Source organism: Eubalaena glacialis, chromosome 3, assembly GCF_028564815.1.
Source record: "Eubalaena glacialis isolate mEubGla1 chromosome 3, mEubGla1.1.hap2.+ XY, whole genome shotgun sequence".
Taxonomy (NCBI): Eukaryota; Metazoa; Chordata; class Mammalia; order Artiodactyla; family Balaenidae; genus Eubalaena; species Eubalaena glacialis.
In genome coordinates this window covers 51,383,534-51,404,253 of record NC_083718.1, presented here as the reverse complement: position 1 = coordinate 51,404,253, position 20,720 = coordinate 51,383,534, and the positions used below count along the sequence as shown (strand labels likewise).

The 20,720-nt window shown below is 42.4% G+C and overlaps 1 protein-coding gene across 1 annotated transcript in view; it reads left to right on the top strand.

Annotated features, from left to right (window-relative positions):
- Positions 1-20,720, top strand: part of RGSL1 (regulator of G protein signaling like 1) — an 80,332-nt gene that overhangs the window by 29,162 nt on the left and 30,450 nt on the right. The window contains 1 exon segment of the mRNA XM_061185645.1: positions 839-946. Within this exon segment, the coding sequence (XP_061041628.1) occupies positions 839-946 (108 nt within the window).

The following is a 20,720-nucleotide window of genomic DNA, read 5'->3' as shown; positions in this document are numbered from 1 at the left end:
CTAGTATAACCTCAAAAAGTACTGGACTGCCCTGGAGAGTTCCAGGGGAGCTGTGTGTGATTAGACTTACTCTAAACCCCAGAACTCACAACACAAATGAATGTTTTGACCTTGGTAGGCAAGGTGCTGCTATTCTGCCATTGCCCAATACCTCATTAAAACTTCTCTTGCTGCCTCAGTCTTACTGCCCCATCTCATTTTGGATACAAAAAGGCATTCCCTCTCAATTCACCAGGCATGCCTAGAAACGATGTATAGCTACCTCTAGAAAAAATAATTCACTCTCAAGGGACAATGATTCACAACTATGTATGATATTCAGTTATATATATGAGTTGTCAATTCTGAAAGTAATTCCCAAAGACAGAGCCAAGAAAGAGAAAAAGGTCCTAGCATGTTATTTGCCATCTACTATCCATAAGTGCATCAAATTCTTTGACACAATAGCAGAATATTTGAAATGCATTCGCAGCTCCTCCCTATAATAGACGGGGTTTGAAGGGGTCAATATTCATTTGGATGAATTACTTCTTGTATATGTGTTACAATAAGTGCCTCTTTCAAAGTCATATCAGTTACCCGAGTATACCTTAGGCAGAAAATCTCCATGGGTCAGGTGTCCCCAAGAAGGGCAGAAGCCCCCATTCTGGAGGACAGGGGAGGCTGTGTTTTCTTGCTTCTAATTTGGCCTAAGAAACTTGTGTCCCTGTGTAAACATTCCACTAAAACGCTATTGTCCTACTAAATAACATTTTAAAGTACATGAAAAAAAAGTACATGAATCTTTGAAACCAGAGTGGGCAACTAGATTTCATTCCTGTTTTTCCCTACTTGATAGACATAGAGAAAATGTCCTTTGAGGAACTCTGCTGTAAGTATCCAAAGGTGGCCATAGAGAAGATCAGTGATGACTACAAAATATATTGTGAAAAATCACCTCAAATAGGTAAGTGTTTAAACTCAAGGATAGATTTGAGACAACCAGGTAAGAGAGAATCTCCAAACTCAAGAGGCATAGCCAAAAGAAGGATGGTCAGCAGAGAATGACCTTGTTTTTATTTTCTCCTACAAAGCCAAAGAAGGGCATCATGAAAATCAGATGCAATTATAAATGAAGAAGGATGAGGATGAAATCGTTAATTCCTACCTTCTTACCTACTCATCACTCTGGGGTTTTAAATAATGCAGATTTGTCTTCTGCCAAGATTCCTGGAGTCAGAGATTTGTAGAAGGAGGTTTATTGGGGTGTGTTTTAGAAATTACACCCATAAGGGAGTGAGGAAAGCAGAACTGGGCAGTTGTAGATGCTGAACTGTGAGGTAGTTATGATAAATGTCAGCAGATCCTATAGGAAGCTGTAAAGCTAGGATGGGCCTTCAGAGTTGTCCCTCACTGAGGCAAGAAACTTTTGTATCTTCTCATTGACTCAATTGTGGCTGCCTTTGGGAGGACATAACCTCGGGTTGGTCAGTGCCCTTTGGCCAAGGCCACTTCCAGAGGGGACCTCAGCTGTGAGTGTCAGCAGCCAGTGACTCCAGGCAGCTGGGGGAATAAGTGCTTTGCTCCTAAAGAAAGGAGCTAAGCCATGCCCACAGAACTCAGTACTGTCCACTTGCTTTGTAAGGAAATTTTACCCATCTTGGAACAGTTCTTCCAGGAGTCTGATTGGTTTCTTTTCCTAGGCAACTTATACAAGAAAGGCTGACAAACTTTACTACAGCTTGTCTGGAGATCACAACAAATACTTCTCCCTGCTTTGCTACCCATGATAGATTCCTTTTATGCTCAGCTAGTGGCTCTGCTGGTCTTGGGGGGCTAACTTGGCAAGATAACATAGACTTTCATCCCTGAGAACATGAGCCCCTGGTTATCATGACTTCTCAGGCTGTGACTGCTCACTTGTTAATTTATCATTAAAATTGGACAAGGGAATACCAAGAGTGCCAAATGAAAGCTCCCCTGCCCCTGCTGCATAACTGATGACCGTAATGATTATAGTCAATTGCCCTGCCAGTGTGGTGACTCCTTTGCTTGTCTGCTAGCCTCTTGGCATAAGAAACTTGAAGTGACTGAGCTCCTACTCTGTCCCTACTAGAAGCATTCCCACTCTGGGAACCAGGACCTCTAGACTGGTTCTATACTATACAGGAGCCACTAGCCCCATATGGCCATTGAGCTCTTGATGTGTAGCTGGTACGAATAGGTTAAATAAAATATATGACTAAAATTAATTTCACTCTTCTCCTTTTAACTTTTTAAATTTGACTACTAGAAATTTTTAAATTGTATACATGGTGCACATTATATTTCTATTGGACAGTGCTGGTCTAGACCCACAGAACCTAAAGTTGTAAGGATTAAAAATTTCCCTAAGTAAATCACTGTTACTGATGGTAAATGGATCTCTTCTACTTTCATCCCTTGATTCTCATACTCAATATTCAACTTACTGGGGCCGCAGCACCATATAAGTTTCTTCAGTTTATCCTGGAGGACATGGCCCAAGGTATCATCTCCAAGCTGGTTTCACAGCTAGACCTTCAAAAAAATGGTTGTTACTCTACCAGGCTAGCAGCTCTCACAGGTGACAAAACTAGTGGACCCCGTTACCATATGCCCATTGCCGACTCCCTTTACTGTAAGTGTATCCCTTGATCAGAGGCAATGTTATGTGGGATCCTATTCAGGAGATTAAACACTTGTAAGCCCCCCAAACATCAATGCTGACTGAAGCCTTGAAGTCAGAAATACATGTCAGTTCCAGTCCAGATGAACAGTTGCCCCCTCTGGAGTAAAAATGTCCAATGTCATCAACTTGTTACCAAGTGGGTAGTTGGTTTTCTACAAGGGATGTTGAAATATGTGAGTTTAGCATTTGTCTTTGTTGCTGGCAAGTTGAACGTTTGGCCGCATCGGTAGCTAAGTCAGCCTTGGTGAGTGTGGGGCTCATGCTACTGGGTCCATACGCAGCCTCCATCCCTGCAACCTACATGCTCTGTTCATGAGCTCATTGTGCCAATGCTAGGGTGGATTATGACAGAGACTTGCTGATATCAACTGGCTAAGTCACTCTGTCTTCTTGGCTGTTTGGTGCCTCTTTCATAGTGGTTGTTTATTGATGGGCTTTATGATACAATACAAAGGTCTTCATACTTCAAATACATATATATTCAGATCATCTATTTCTTCTTGTATGATTTTTGGCAAACTGTGTCTTTCAAGGAATTGATCCATTTCATCTATGTTATCAAATTTGTGGGATAGAATTGTTCTGAGTATTCTTTTCTTACCCTTTTAATATCCATGGTATCTGTAGTGATATTCTTGCTTTCATTTCTGATATTACTAATCTGTGTCCTCTCTCTGTTTTTCTTAGTCTAGCTAGAGACTTATTGATATTATTGATCTTTTCAAAAAGCCAGGTTTTGGTTACATTGATTTTCTCCATTGATTTCCTGCTTACAATTTCATTGATTTCTGCTCTAAGTTTTATTATTTCTTTTATTCTGCTTACTTTGGACTTCAATTGCTCTTCTATTTTGGGTTTCCTAAGGTGGAAACTTAGATGATTGACTTAGATGATCTTTCTTTTATTCTAATATATGCATTCAATGCTCTAAATTTCCCTCTAAGTACTGCTTTTACTGCATCTCTCAAATTTTGATAACTTTTAATTTTTATTTAGTTTAAAATATTTTTAAGATTTCTTCTTTGACCCATGTGTTATTAGATGTATATTTTTAAGTCTCCATGTGTTTTGAGATTTTCCAACTATCTTTCTGTTATTGATTTCTAGTTTAATTGCATTATAGTCTGACAGCAGATGTATAATTTCTATTCATTTAAAAATTTTAAAGTATGCTTATGGCCCAGAATGTGGTCCGTGTTGGTGAATGTCTTATGTGAGCTTGAGTGAAATGTGTATTCTGCTGCTGTTTGGTAAAGTAGATTGTAACTATCTAGTTGATTGATCTATTTGATTGATGGTGTTGTTGAGTTCGGCTAGGTGCTTATTGATATTCTGCCTGCTGGATCTGCCCATTTATCATAGAGGGGTGTTGAAGTCTCCAACTATGAAAGTGGATTTACATATTTCTCCTTGCAGTTTTATCACACCTAGAGCTCTTGTTCTGGTCACATAATTTGACACTCCATTATGCACATATATGGTAAAAATTGTTATATCTTCTTAGAGAATTGACCCCTTTATCATTACGTAATACTCTTCTTCATCCCTGATAACATTCCTTTCTCTGAAGGCTGCTCTGTATAAAATTAATACTCTTTGCTTTCTTCTGATTAGTATTAGCTTGGTGTACTTTCTCTATCCATTTACTTAGACTCTATGAGTTTTTATTTGTAAAGCTGGTATCTTGTAGCTAACATATAGTCGTATCTTGTGTTTTGACCCACCCTGACAATCTCTGTTCTTACTTGATGCATTTAGACTGTTAACATTCAAAGTGATTATTGATATAGTTGGTTTAATATCTACAATATTTGTTACTGTTTTCTATTTCTTGCCCTTGTTCTTTGTTATTATTTTTTTCTTCCACTGTTTTTCTGCCTTTTGTGATTTTAATTAAGCATCTTATATTATTACATTTCCTCTCCTTTCTTAGCATATTGGTTATACTTTTTTTTTTTTTTTTTTTACTTTTTTAGTAGTTGCCCTAGAGTTTGCAATATACATTTACAACTAATGTAAGTCCACTTTTAAATAACACTATACCACTCACAGGTAGTGTGAGTACTTTATAATAACAAAACAATCTAATTCCTTCCTTCAGTCCCTGATATCATTGCTGTCATTCATATATATTTGGCCCACCTAGGCATATATATAATTGAATACATTATTGTTATTATTATTTTGAACAAATTGTTATCTATTAGGTCAATTAAGGAAAAGAAAAACAGTTTTTATCTGCATTATTCCTTCTTTGATGCTCTCCCTTTCTTTATGTGATCTGAATTTCTTATCTATATTGCTTTCTTCTTTCTAATGAGTTTCTTTTAACGTTTTTTGCAAGACTCATCTACTGGCAACAAATTTCCTCGTTTTTGGTTTGTCTGAGAAATTCTTTATTTCTCTTTACTTTTGAAGGATAATTTTACAGGATACAGAATTCTAGGTTGGTGGGTTGTTGTTTTTTTTTCCCTCAAAACTTTAAATATGTCGCTCCACTCTCTTGCCTGCATGGTTTCTGAGAAGTCAGATGTATTGACTTGGTCAAAAGATTCATTCAGTTTTTTGCCCATAAGATGGCTCTAGTAGCACGTAGATGTCTTTAACTTCATTCAAAACAATTTTGTTAGATTGTATATGACAGCTGTCATATCAGCGTGCATTTTTAAAAAGACATCAATATTGATGAATTTTTGTGTAGCCGTTTTAATACTGAAGATGGAATTTTAAAAGCAACATTTTCAGCATATTTAGCTTTATTATTTCAAGAAAGGTAAAAACGCAACCGAAACACAAAAAAAGATTTGTGCAGTGTATGGAGAAGTTGCTGTGACTGATCAAATGTGTCAAAAGTGGTTTGCAAAGTTTCATGCTGGAGATTTCTCACTGGACGATGCTGCACGGTCGGGTAGACCAGTTGAAGTTGATAGCAATCAAATAGAGACACTAATTGAGAACAAATCAACGTTATACCACACAGAAGATAGCCAACATACTCAAAATATCCAAATCAAGCGTTAAAAATCATTGCACCAGCTTGGTTATGTTAATCGCTTTGATGTTTGGGTTCCACATAAGTTAAGTGAGAAAAACCTCCTTGACTGTATTTCTGCATGCAATTCTCTACTTAAACATAATGAAAATGTTCCGTTTTTAAAACAAGTTGTGACAGGTAATGAAAAGTGGATACTGTACAATAATGTGGAACGGAAGAGATTGTGGGGCAAGCGAAATTAACCACCAACTACACCAAAGGCCAGTCTTCATCCAAAGAAGGTGATGTTGTGTATAGGGGACTGGAAGGGAGTCCTCTATTATGAGCTCCTTCCAGAGAACCAAATGATTAATTCCAAAAACTACTGCTCCCAATTAGACCAACTGAAAGCAGCACTCGACGAAAAGCGTCTGGAATTAGTCAACAGAAAACGCATAATCTTCCAACAGGATAATGCAAGACTGCATGTTTCTCTGATTACCAGGCAAAAACTGTTACAGCTTGGCTGGGAACATCTGATTCATCTGCCGTATTTACCAGACATTGCACCTTCAGATTTCCATTTATTTCGGTCTTTACAAAATTCTCTTAATGGAAAAAATTTGCAATTCCTTGGAAGACTGCAAAAGGCAATTCTTTGGTCAAAAAGATAAAAACTTTGGGGAAGATGAAATTATGAAGTTGCCTGAAAAATGGCAGAAGGTAGTGGAACAAAAATGTGAATACTTTGTTCAATAAAGTTCTTGGTGAAAATGAAGAATGTGTCTTTTATTTTTACTTAAAAACCGAAGGCACTTTTTGGCCAACCCAATAATTCTTATGTTTATTCCTCTATAGTTAGGATGTTTTTTCCCCTGGCTTCTTTCAGGATTTTTTAAAATCTTCGACTTTCTGTAGTTTGAAAAATGATATGCCTGGGTGTAGTTTTTTGGCGTTTACTTTGCTTGGTGTTCTCTGAGCTTCCTGGATCTGTGTGTTGGTTTCTGACATTATTTGACAGGAGGGATTCTCAGTCATTATTGTTTCAAATATTTCTTCTGTTTCTTTCACTCTTCTCCTTCTTGTATTCCCATTAAACATATGTTATACCTTTTGTGAAGTTGTTCCACAGTCCTTGGATATTTTGTTCTGTTTTTTTTTTGTTGTTGTTGTTGTTGTTTTTTGTCTTTGTATTCTTTGTCTTTCAGTTTTGGAGTTTTCTATTGAGATATCCTCAAGCTCAAAGATTCTTTGCTCAGCTGTTTTCAGCTTTCTAATGAGCCCATCAAAGGCATTCTTAATTTCTGTTAGTGTTTTTTATCTCTAGTATTTCTTTTTGGTCCTTTCTTAGGATTTCCACCTCTCTGCTTATATGCTCATCTGTTCTTGCATGCTCTCTATTTATTAGAGCTCTCAACATATTAGTTATAGTTGTTTTAAATTTTTGTTCTTTTATTTCCAACATCCCTGCCATGTCTGGTTCTTCTGCTTCCTCTTGTCTTCAAATTGTGAGGTTTTTTTTTTCTTTCGGTATAACTTGTAATTTTTTTCTTGATAGCCAGATATGATGTGTTGGGTAAAACAAACTGTTGTAAATAGGCCTTTAGTATTGTGATAGTGAGGTGCGGAGGGAGGACAAGCATTCTATATTTCTAGTTCTCAGTCACAGAGCCTATGCCTCTGGTTCAAAAGAATCAGGAAATTAACTCTGATACATTACTACCATTTAATTTTCAAGCTGTATTCAAGTTTCACCAAATGTCTCTTTAGTATCCTTTAGTATGAAGAGTTCCTCAGATTTTCTTTGACTTTTATATCTTTGACACTTTTGAAGATTGCAAGCTGATTTTTATAGCTGTCCCTTAGTTTGTGTTTATCTGATGTTTCCTCATGATTAAACTTGGAGTATGCATTCAGTTATTTAGAAATTTCATGCAGTCCATTTCAGTATAGCAGGTGGTACATAATTTTGCCTTTTTCGTTACTGGTGATGTTTCGTTTGATCACTTAGTTAAGGTGGTGCCTCCCAGCACTGTCCACTGTGAATTTAATCTTTTCCCTTTGTAATGAATAAATATTGTGGGGGCGGGTTACTTTGGAATTATGTAAATATCTCATTTTTCATCACACTTTCCATTTATTTGATAGATAGATTGATAGATATATAGATAGATAGATAGATATCTGTATGGGCTCAGTGTTTACTGATTTTATTCAATGGGTTTAATCCATTACTATAATTATTTATTCTGATGCTCAAATTATCCCCAATTTGGTCACTGGCAGTCCCTTCAAAGCTAACTTCTGTCTCCTTTTGACATGTCTCTTGATCATGTTCTTGCTTTCTTCTGTGAGATGTACTCTCCCTGCTCAAGCCCTAGAATCAGCCATTTCTCCAAAGACCATGGTTTCTTTTCTCAGAGATTGGTATTTTGAAGTCAAGATCCAGGAATTAAGGTTAACTTTTTGCTATTGTGATGTCACTGCAATCAGGTTTTCTCAGTAGACAGAGCTACAGAACATACATGTATGTGCATGTGTGTCTGTGTGTATGTGTACACACAGACACACACACACATATAACCATAACCATATATACATATATATATAAAACCATATATATATATATAACCATGAGATCACACCAATTCAGTCCAACACCATTGGGCTCATTCTACTTTTCTCCTTTTCCATATTTTTACCTCTCTTCTCTGACAATGTGAAACCTGACTTCCATTGTCCTATATTTAATTACTTATTTGATTAACCCTCTCTATGTAAGTAATCTCCTAACTCCACTGTCACCCCATTTCCTTCTCCAGTGCTCTCCTACACTTACTTGGGCTCCAACACCTTATACCAGGCCACCTCCATGCATGGGCACCCTCCTCACCTTGCTTTAATTTCTACACCACTTTCAGGATGCTCCTTTATGGGGAAACTTTTCTCACTCTGCTCTCTCTGATTACCTGTGCCAAGATGCTGTTACATGTGGCCACCTTCCTCATGCCATTGGGGCTCTGACTCCCCACCTGGCTATCTTTCCATAAGATACCTGGCTATCTTTCCATAAGAATGCCTTCCTTATCCTTTTTAGGCACTGACTTTCTACACAGGCTGCACCCATTCCCTGTGTAGACTCCCTTCTCATCTTGCTTGGACTCTGCCACCTCCTACAAGGAGGTTTTTTTTTTTAACATTTTGGAAATTCTTATTTATTTATTTATTTATTTATTTATTTATTTATTTATTTATGGCTGTGTTGGGTCTTCATTTCTGTGCAAGGGCCCTCTCCAGTTGCGGCAAGTGGGGGCCACTCTTCATCGCGGTGCGCGGGCCTCTCACTATCACGGCCTCTCCCATTGCGAAGCACAGGCTCCAGACGCGCAGGCCCAGCAGCCGTGGCTCACGGGCCTAGTTGCTCCACGGCATGCGGGATCCCCCCAGACCACAGCTCGAACCCGTGTCCCCTGCATTGGCAGGCAGACTCCCAACCATTGCGCCACCAGGGAAGCCCCGGTAGTGACCTTTTAACATGGACATCTTCAACCTGCTCAGGTTCTGACATCCTATCCTGGGCCACACCTGATAGGATTATCTTCCTCATTCTGCTCAAGTTCCAACACTCTATGCTGGCCTGTTCCCCTGTCCCCCAACATGGATGCCCTTCTCACCCCACGTGGAGTCCCCATGCTGGACCACCCTTTATGTGGATGCCATACTAATCCTGCTTAAGTTTGGAGTTCTCCAATCCAAATTTCCCTTCATGTGGATACCCTCATCATTGAGGTTGGGCTTCAGCACCCAGTGTAGGGCAGTGCTTCCGTGGGGAAGTCCTTCTGACCCTGTTTGAGATCTGACATCCCACAGGGCCATTGTGACTCTTTCTACCTATTGGTGCTGACACCTCCCTGTTGTACCCTTACTAATGGTTTTAGAACTTAATTGTGTGGGGTATGATGCCATCACTTCAGTCTCTTAAGAGTGGCACTAGTCTCTGCCATTATCCCCAGGATATGATAATTATTTTTAACATCTTTACTAAGGGGTGGGGGAGAGTTTCAGAGACTTCCACTTGATCTTTCTTACCATGATAACTCTTATTCCTCAAGCTAAGAAAATAATGTGACAATCCTGTCAACTACCAAGTAATTCCAAATATATATTTAGGGATTGGAGAAATGACTACTGGGTGGATCTGTGGACCCAGTGGACCAACTGTGAGCTGGACCTGGGCCAGGATTCCATTTATTACCTAACCCTCATAAACACCTTCTCTAGTTGGATCAATGATGGCATTCTGGGGATCCAGATAATAGTGCTAATTGGCACCCTGTGTCCAATAGTCCTTGAAATGACTGGATCTTTCCCTTCCACAGGTGCACAGCTAATGGAGTAAATGACCAAAGATGCCCTTGGAGAGGGACTGTGGGGTGTCATTAGCATACACTTTCCATAGTGCCGTAGGGTCTTCATGGAGACCTTTCTTAAGTCAGTGGATTTCAAGTCTGAAAATTGACTCAAGTCTAGAAACTGGGCAAGAGATTTGACTTTTTCTGGTACAACTGCTCTCAGTCCCTAATTCATCCTCGGTGTCTGTTAGTTGTATATATGAAGCAGTAATTTTGTTGACTGCCCATCTATTTAACCTCTAGGAACAGCATGTTCTATTAACCATATGCACACCTGAGGGTCAGGTCCTCCTAGCTGCCACTCTTACTTTATTGCTCACTATAATAATAGCACCTTCCTTACTTCTGATAGTAAAGTGCCTCAACCTCTTTGATTTTGGGATTCTATCCCCATTGCTATTAGAGAACTCAATTTGGTAATAGTCATCTGTGACCTACAGAAGCAAGTGTGTTGGAAAACTTGGAGCTGGTGTGTTAAGAATATGCACATTACAACCTGCTGAATGAGAAGGCACAAGCCACCCACATGGGGTGGCAGGCAGCTCCCTGGACATCCAAGCTCCCACTTTGGTGAAGTGAAAACCCCAGAGTCATTTTGACTAAAGATGCAGGATCAATACACTCACATAAAGGAAGTAAAGTTTATTACTTACAGGTTTATTACACACAAGTCCCAAAATGGGGGCACAGTGAGCCAAGGGAAGGGCAGTCCTCTGTGCCAGGTCACAAGCAAACAGGAGAGAGAGCAAGCAGGGTAACAAATACCTATTATTTACAAGGAGGTTGGGGGTGGCAGTCACTAATTTTTCTTGGGCCCAACTCCAAGTGGTCACTTTTAAAGGTTCCCTGGGGAAAGCAAGGCAGGAAGGAACTTGGGATGGGAAACCTAAGCTCAGGTCCTTATTTAAATGTCCAGATTCTGAGTGTAAGCGGGGTTGTCATACTACACAGTGTCGAGGCAGCAACTCAAAATGACTGTTTTCTCAACACAATTGACCCTGTGATGCCTAGGCATTACTCTTTAGGGAAAATCATGGGTACTGTTTTGAGTGATGGAGATATTAAAAGCCACTGGCATGGTTTTGGTCACCCAATGGATGAAACATTTGAGCAAAACAAAAATGCCAATCAACAATATCAATAGGCAAGTGATAATTTGAAATCCTGTCCATAACCATTCCCTCCATTTGTTGGGGTCCATCCAAGAAAATAAATCAAAACCACTGGACAAGGTTAAGGTAGGTATTTGATTGAAAACTTGGATGGGGTTATGGAATATTTGTACCTGTTGGGCCGTCTTTTGTAAATTTGTCTGAATTGGTGTGGAATTATTAACGTACATACAGCAAGTGGTACCCTTTGCAGCACCTATACCTCCTTCCTTGGCCAGTAGGTAACTGGTCATCCAGAACCATCTGCACCAAAGAATCATGTTGTCGTTGCATTAAGGCTGGGCTTTGGTATAGCAGCCCATTGTGCTTGGCCAGGGTGGCTGACAGGTTGGTGTTTGCCTTAATGATTTGTTGTTGCATTTCTATAGCGGTGTTGCCTAACCCAGTTCTTGGGAGGGATAGTAGCAGACCTACTCCCAACTTAATGGGGATGAATACCACTCACTTTTGACGTGAGGGGGTAGAAAGTCAGACTGGGATTCCTGCTCCATGATTTGTGAGGGTAGTCCCGGGGAGACTAAACTACATTGGCATGAAAAGACAGGACTCCTGGGGGCCAGCAAGGAGGCAAACACGTAGGAAGTTGAGGGAAGGAGAAATGCATAGGTGGAAACCCACTTACATATGACAGCCCCAGGGCACCGGACCCAGAGTGCACGCCAGGGAACACAAAGTAAGCTGGGCTTCTCCTGGGCAGCTGGGCCTTGAGCCCCAAGACCATGGGAGTCCTGCTCCTTGGGACGAGGTGTAGGCATATTCATTTGTGCAGTCTTGGTGTCTGGGCAGATATGGAGGATTATAGAGGACATGTGGGGCCTCCTGCCAGGCACTATATGCTGTATTGCAAAGTGTCCTGTGTGAGAGCAACTGAGCACCACAGAGATCAGCCAGGCAAGCTGCAGGGATCCGTGGGGCAAATGTGGGCAGGGCCAGTGAGTCAGCCGGCTAGGCCACTAACTCTGGCAACAGCCTTTGTTGAGCCCAGTAACATGACCAGCAATGACAATGGCCCCCAATATGATCTCTGGTGTCTGCCCATTATATTAAAATATTAAGACTATTGGAGGGTTTCACAGGGAGGATTGTGGAGCCCTGAGTGGTGATGATGGGAAAGGGTCCTTTCAGGGTGGCACAGGGGTAGGGAGGTGACCCTGTGGCTGTGGTCCTGGAGGGTATTGTTGGGGGCTGCTATGGTGGTGGTGGCATCCACAGCCGAGGAGGAGTCCTCCCAATAGAAATTAAACTCACGACCCACCATAGGACCAGTCTAATTGGTGGGGTGAGGGCAAGCATCCAAGTGAAGTGTTTAAAGGGGCCCCATAAGGTGATGAGTCTCAGCACGTACCTTGGTCTTCCGAAGCTCAAAGGCTCTCCAAAAGCAGAGAGCAGCCTGGCAGTCAGTACTGCCTCACACTAGAGCAGCAAGCATTGCAGTCAGCAAGGAGGCCCTGGGGTAAACACACAGTTAACTCTGCATAAAGTCACTCAAGGGGGTTGTCAGCAGGGAATTTAGATAAACAAGCATTCAGTTCAGCAACCAAGTCCTGGGTCCTGGGGCATGCTCACCATCATCAGCCACCTGTCTTCCTGGGTGTCCGCTCTGCTATAGTGGGAGGTGGTGGAGGTGGAATTCGGGATGAAATCATGTCCTGCAGCGTTGTGGGCTGGGGCACAGTCATCTCCAGCATTGTCGCAAGTAGAGGGGGCCATCCCAGAGGGCATGGCTCTCCCAGGTAGCCACCCAGGAGGAGAACTGAGGGGCCAAGGGGCCTAACAGGGTCGCATGGGTTTAGGACTCCCTGATTAAGGTTTGCTTGCACTGTCAGGAGTGTCTACTGGTATTACAAATTCTCAGGAGATTTGGGGGGTTCTCAAGGGTGCGCCTCGCAGATGATTGGGTAGTGCTCTCCTTCGAGGTGTAGGAGGTCTCCATCCATAAATAATAAAGTTGGAGGCACATGTGTAACCTTGGTTTAAAAAAAAATTTTGTTATATGCTCCTGACAATCTAATGTTTGGCCCTGTATTGCCAGAGATGGGTCTGAAGTGCATAAGGCCATCAGCCAATCAGGGTTAAAATTTGGGCAGTGTAATGGCCAGTGCCCAAACATCAGGATGTTGGTGACTGTTTGGGCAGGGCTGGTGGCCTTGAAACATTTGTGCCCTTGGTCCCATTTAAGATAGAGGGAGGGAATCACCCAGCTCGTATCCATACCTGGTGACATCTCGGATGTAGCCCCTCCAGGACTGACCTTCAATACTTGCTGTCCCCCTATCCTGGGTGCAATTGCTGCGAGTGCTGTGCGGTTCCAGCACCTTTGTAGTGTCACCTCTCTAGGTTCAAGGAGAAGCCCCCTGACTCAGATGGCACAAAAGGTACAGAATAAGGCCAACAGCACCAAGGATTTGTATTTTGTAGTTTCATGCCTGCCCACTGACTGCCCTATGTGAACATTTTCTATACGGCCTTGTGGGTCAGCTTGTTGGGGGCCTCCTCAAAAGTGGGGTGGGCCAAGTCTTGTAATTGTATCGCCATGTTGTCATCATCTAATGTTGCTGCTATCAACAAACCTGAGTGCCATTTCCCCCCTTTTTGAGATCCACACCATTTAATTCAGTGGGTCCAGGGGCGATTATTTCCACTTCCTGTAGGGAGGTATGGTTAGGAAAAATGAGCCACCCACCAAAGCCACTATACATTTGGAATTTCAGCTGGAATTTGCATATCAAGCATTAAGCGTGGCCCAGCAGCAGCATAGTGGTCTGTGTTCTCATGGGCCAGGGGGTCATAGCTGACCACCTTCCCTGAGCAGGTTGCCAATGAATATTGGAAGGCGAGATGATCAACATTTTAAATCTGTAAGGGGACTCCAAATTGTTGGGAAAAATGTAAATAATATTGTCCTATAAGATGAGGGCATCAGATTCCCCATGTTAACAATCATAAGCAACATGGCCTAGAGTTGAAAGTGGTAAGTGGCCCTGGCAGCAAGAAAGTTCATTTAGGCGTCCTTATACCACCCTGTAACTTAAGGAGCAAGGATTTTAGAAGACCACTGTGGCAGTCAATAATGCCAGAGGCCTTTGGCCAGTATGGAAGATGAAAGTTCCCTTGGATGTCCTGTTGGAGAGCCTGTTATGTGGGTAGTAAAATGAGATAGATCCTTGATCTGAGTCAGTGATGTCAGGAGGGCCAAATGGGGACACTTAGAAACAAATACGTAGGAAAGAAAGAGATTACCTGCTCAGCAGAGGTGTTCCTGGTGGGTGTAGCAAGCGGTAGGCCTGTGTAAATATCCACACATGTAATGGTGAAGCAGATAGTGCCTGCAGATGGAGGCAGCAGCCTTATGAAATCAATTTGCCAGTGGCTGAAAGGGGTGGCCCCCTTACGGAGCTGCAGTATGGCGAGGCAGTTTCCAATGTTTGGTTTGAAGCACAATTTGCAATTTCATACCATGCGTTTTTCAAGGGCTGCCGTAAGAGGAACACCGATGCAGCAGGCCTGGTCAGTGTGGGCAGCAGCTCCCTCATGACTTGAAGAGATATGGGACCACTCAGCCAGAGAATAAGGAGTTAAGAAGTGTTGACTAGGAAAGGCCAACATGGTGGAAGGGTAGGGGTTGGTGCTGTGTGGGGTTTTGCTGGTGAGTGGAGCCGATGGACTTGTGGGTGAAGAGTTGGTGGTTGAGAGCCCCGAACAGGTGGTGACCTGTATTTGGGCAAGGGTCCCAGCCTTGAGGTTAAAGACAGCCTCTGGAGTGGTAGCATTTATGCCTGCTGAAACATGTGTAACCTTAATTGTGACTGGTGCCTGGGCAACATCCCTCCAAATTAGGGGACTCCAAATGAGACAACCTTGAATGTAAAAGTCGTCCCACTACCATTGGCCTTAACAAACCACTAGCTAGTTAGCAAGTGCGTGTGAGTCAGTAGAAATATGCACAAGAGGCTTGTCACGGGCAGTGGCATTCTGCATGGCCATCTGTACCACCACAAGCTCAGGAAGCTGAGCTGACCCCAATCTGCTGTCTTTGATAAGCGTGGTGCCACTGGCAGGATGGGACACTGCCATCTCCAACAGGCTCCACCATGTACGATGGTGGTGCTGCCGTGCATGAAGTACAAGGTCTGATCTCCTTTTCTTGTTCCGTCAGCTTATCCCAGGGGCTACCCCAGGTCACCAGAGGCCTAGCGACGGGCGCCATCACTGGTTCTTCAAGGTCTGTGGGCAGGGGGTTGAGGAGTGGGGAAGCCACATCCTCCTGTATTTGGAAAGACCTGCCAATCCTGTCAGGTACCATTTTCATTTAACAAGGAGGTGGATATGGTAGTGCTGAGCTGCTGTTGGGAGACATCCCTTATCCACAGCATAATAGGAACACGGGCACGTAGGAGAACAGGTTCTCCATTCCCGTGAGGGCCTCTGTTTCTAACGAAGCCCAGTAAGCAGCCAGAGTTAGATGCTCTATGGGGATGTAAGGGGTGGCTGTGGAGAGCAGCCATCTGGTCCAGAAGCCCTTAGGCAACCAGGAAGAGCTGTGTTTAGTCCACAGGATGAGGGATGACCATGGTGGTCAGTGCCTCAACCCAAAAGGAGGAGCCAGGGGAATCAGGGGGAGGGCTTGATGAATTGACCTTTGTGCCACCTATAAAGCTTGTTGTTAAGCTTGTCTCCAGTAAAATGTGGATTTCCATGTGACTGCATAAATGGGTCTAAGAACGATGGACAAGCGGGGTATGTGCTGTCATTAAAATGACAGTGGCCTAAATGAAGGGGCCTAAGACATGTTGTGTGAGGCTGAATTGTAAACAATTGACGTTTAAATGCAAACAGAATGTCTCATCCTTTAGAGGACCAATTAATGCCCAGAAATTTCACATATGTGGCTTGCTCTTGAACTTTATGTGGGGCAGTAGCCCCACCTCCATGTTGTATGTGTTAGGGTCTCGTGCACCACATCCTCCGAGGGGCACCAGATTAGGATGTCATCAACATAGTGCCAGATGAGAAAGAGGACACTGTAAGGGTGTCTGGGTCTTGCTGGCAAATTGTGGGCAATAGCCAGGCTGTTAATATAGCCCAATACACCGGGCAACGGTATATTGGGTGCCTTCAAAAATGAAAGCAAACTGCAGTCAATACTGAATAGGACATATTAGCTAGATTCACAGCAAAGTGAATCTAGAGCCCTTTGGATGTCCTTAGTTAATGGGACATTGTTGGAAATAGGAGCCTTCATGGAGGCACCTGAGTGTTTATATTTCGGTAGTAAGGTGTTAGTAGGGTAGTGAGGTGCCACTCATTAGTAGGGGGCTTTAATGCCAGCCAAATGGGGAAATTGAATGGAGAAATGGTGTATTCAATGACTCCTTCCTTTGATAAATCTTGAATTATGGGCTGCAATTCCCTCAGTCCTATGTTGTAAACTGTATTAAGTAGCATTTACCGTCTTAATCAGGTGTGGCCGTCTTACAGGCTCCCAATGTGCAGTTCCCACCAACAAGGCCAGGAATTTTGGTTTTTTCCAAATGGTGTGGTGACACATCAAGGGATCCATACCTGTCACAGGAAAGGGTAGGACCAAAGGGGCCACCACCACTAAAATGTTTTTAATAAAGCATTCCAATTGTGACGTTCAATGGAAGTTGAATGCTGTCCACTACCCCTCCTGTTATGCCTTGTAATTTAAAGGGTACCCCTCATTTATGCTTGGAGGGGTTCCTGGGAAGCACTGTAACTTGGGCTCCAGTGTCAATGAGTGCCATAAAATGTTTGTTGTGTGTGTCCCAATGGATAAAGTATGTGTGTGATTGTCCTCTAGAGAAGGGACAAACTAAGGGGAACCACCAGGACCTTAGAGCAGGAAGTCAGGGTACAGGATCCTGGGTTCCACTGCCAGGGTTGCAGTGTTCTGAGGGGTGATGGCATTCTCCCACAGAGAGGGGCTGGCTGCTATTGACATGGCTTTTTACAAAAATCAAAAGGAAATCTTTCTCCACAGAAATGCATTTTTCTCAAATACTAAAAATGGAAGAAATTTTTTTATTTTGAAAGGCTCAATATTTAAGCCACTTGCATAGGATAACATATTTTATAATAAAGACATAAATGCCATGTGCAAAGAATTAACATGGAAATTTAAAGTATTTTCAATCTTTAGACTTGGTACAGAGAATTTTGCATTTCTATCACACTATACTTACGTGTCTCTTTCTCTTTCACATTTGTTGTTGTTGGACAATTTGGTACAATGGATAGTGATGGGGAACACCTGGGGAGGAGGTTGTCTCTTCCCCAACTCCTATGCTGCCACCTCCCCTACTAGGGTGTCTCAATCAACCTCCAAGGGGTCGGGGTTCACCTCCTCCAGTGCAATGTTAGCTGATGTATTAGGAAATTTCCCAAGCACCAAGAACCAGTGATTAGGCGTGTTGATATACCGCTTCACTCAGTAAGGTCCAAGCCATTTGAGCAGGGGGTCTTACAAGCATCTGGTAGTTTTTGACCTCTTCTGGGGACATGCGAGGCACTGGTACCATGTACTTGGGGGGTCCCATGTTTAGCCAAAATCTGTTTTGCTGCACCACACGAGGGGTGGGATTCCTGATATCCCACGGGGCCAAGGGACAATTTGGGACAGCAGCAAGGAATGCAGCAACATAGGAGGCACTTGCTTCACCAGTGTTTGCCCACCTAGGGTGCCATGATGCCCCTGGTAGAGTTTCCTCTGTCAGGGGTTAGAGCAGGCTCTCCAAGCTTAAGACCCTAGTCTCAACTACTGATGCAGTAGGTCCAGCAGCCAGTCTCCCCTTCCAGTGCTAATCTAGGGGAACTCTCCTGGCCTTCCAGGACCTGCTAGCCCATACCCTGGTCCTTGCCTGAGGGAAAGAAGCAGAGACCTACCATCCCAGTTAGCTCATCTTGCCTCAGTGCCAGGACTTTCACAAATAATATAGCCAATCACTTCCAGACCCCATACCCAGTCTAATGGGGAGTCTGACTTTTCACAGCACCAACAATTTAGGGTGGGGATCCACAGCAGCACAAAGCATCACCGCAAACCACCAGCCAGCAGTGGTTCCCTCCCAGAGACTGGGCAGCCTGGAAGAGGAAGTTAGTCAGCCAGTTGTAGCTAAAAGCCATGCTATGAGAGTTCAAACTATGTCCACCGTCCCATTCTTGTCACCAATTGTGTTGGAAAACCCAGAGATAGTGTGTTAAGGATATGACCTGCTGAATGACAAAGCACAAGCCATGCACATGGGGTTGGCAGGCAGCTCCCTGGACACCCAAGCTCCCACTCTGGGGAAGTGAAAACCCCAGAGCTGTTTAGATTGAAGATGCAGGTTCAATACACTCACACAAAGGAAGTAAAGTTTACTACTTACTGGTTAATTTCTTACAAGTCCCCAAACGGGGGCACAGTGAGACAGGGGAAAGGTAGTACTGTCCCAAGTCACATATGATCAGGCAGAGAGAGAGCAAGCAGGGTAAGCAGGTTGGAGCTGCAGTCACTAATTTTTCTTGGCTCAACTCCAAGCGGTCACTTAAAAAGGTGCCTCAGGAAAAGCAAGGCAGGAACTTGGGGCATGAAACCTAAGCTCCGATCCTAATTTAAAGAATCCAGACCCTGGGTGTGGGCAGGATTGTCATACTGCAAAATGCCAAGACAGCAACTCAAAATGGCTATTTTTTCCATCACAGAAAGTCACCATTAAGCTTCTCAGTGATGCTAGTGTGCTCTCAACAGCGCTTTTTTCTTTTCTTTAGTAAAAGGATTGCTCTCTGGGACCTCTGTGGAACATTGTGGGCTGCTGGATTTTGGGACTTTATGTAATTTATCCTCTGTACCATGCTCAGTTCTATGAGTCTTTTGATGTCTTCCTGAGCCGTTTATTTGGGCACTGGAGTGTCTACTAGTGTGGGCCATTGTTTTACCCAAACTTCTAAGAACCAGCCTAGCAACATTGTACTAACTCCCAGATCCTTGCCAGGCTCTGAAACCCTAAATCCTGGGAGCATGTGCCCATATTGATCAACTCTCCCTTAACCAACTTTATATTTCATCCCCTTTGATCCAGCACCCTCAGCATCAATCTCATACATCTTCTCGTAGCATATGGTCCCGCTGCTTCCTGTGGAAGAGGCATTTCCCTGAGTGAAGCACCTTCTCTTTCAGCTGAGGGCAGTATATGATATTTGTCTTTCTCTGTCTGACTCACTTCACTTAGTATAAGTATTAAGGTCCATCCATGTTGCTACAAATGGAATTATTTCATTCTTCTTAATGGCTGAGTAACATTCCATTGTCCATATATATATCTATCTTACATGTTCCTTATCCATCAATGGACCCTTAGGTTGTTTCCATATCTTAACTATTGTAAGTAATGCTGTGAAATGCTACAATGAACATGGGAGTGCATATACCTCTTTGAGTTAGGGTTTCATTTTCTTTGGGTCAATATTTAGAGTGGAATTGCTGGATCATGTGGTAGTTCCATTTTTAATTTTTTGAGAAACCTCCATACAGTACTATTTTCTATAGTGGCTGCACCAACTTACATTTCCACCAACAGTACACAAAGGTTTTCTTTTCTCCAAATCCTTACCAACACTTGTTATCCCTTGTCTTTTGGTTAGTAGCCATTCTAACAGGTGTGAGATGATATTGTGGCTTTTGATTCACATTTCCTTGAGGATTAATGATGTTAAGCATCTTTTCACGTACCTGTTGTCCATACGTATGTCTTTTTTGGAAAATTTCTATTCAGATCTTCTGCCCATTCTTTAATCAGGTTGTTTGTGGGGTTTTTTGCTGTTGAGTTGTATGAGTTCTTTACATATTGTAGATATTAGCCCCTTATTAGATATATGATTTGCAAATATTTTCTCCCATTCAGTAGATTGCTTTTTCATTTTGTTGATGGCTTCCTTTGTTTTGCAGAGTTTACAAGAAATAACAAGTGTTGTTGAGAATGTGGAAAAAGACTTTCAATTTTTCCTTCTTGTTATTTGAGGCTATACCACTAGATGTAAGCAAATTTTGGAGTTGTTATAGCTTCCTGGTGGAGTAATTATCTCTGGTAATGCTCCTTACTTTATGGTCTACTTTGATTTTTTTTGTAGTTATCACCTTTATTTCTGGCTAGTGTTTGCTTGTTACATCCTTTTCCATTCTTTTACTTTTTAATACCTTCTTGTTTATATTTAAGGTGAGCCTCTTTTAAGCAGAATCTTGTTTTTTGTATTTGTTTACTTTTGTTAAGTCCAATTTGACAGTTGCATTTTAATTGAAGTAGTTAGTCCAGTTACATTTACTATAATTTCTCCTATTTTAAGTTTTAAATGCTGCCTTACCATTTTCTACTTGTTCCTTCTGCTGTTTGTTCCTTTTTCTCTGCTTTTGGCTTTCTTTTAGATTCTAAGGGCTTGGGTTTTTTCCATTGTTGTTGTTAATAATTCTGTGT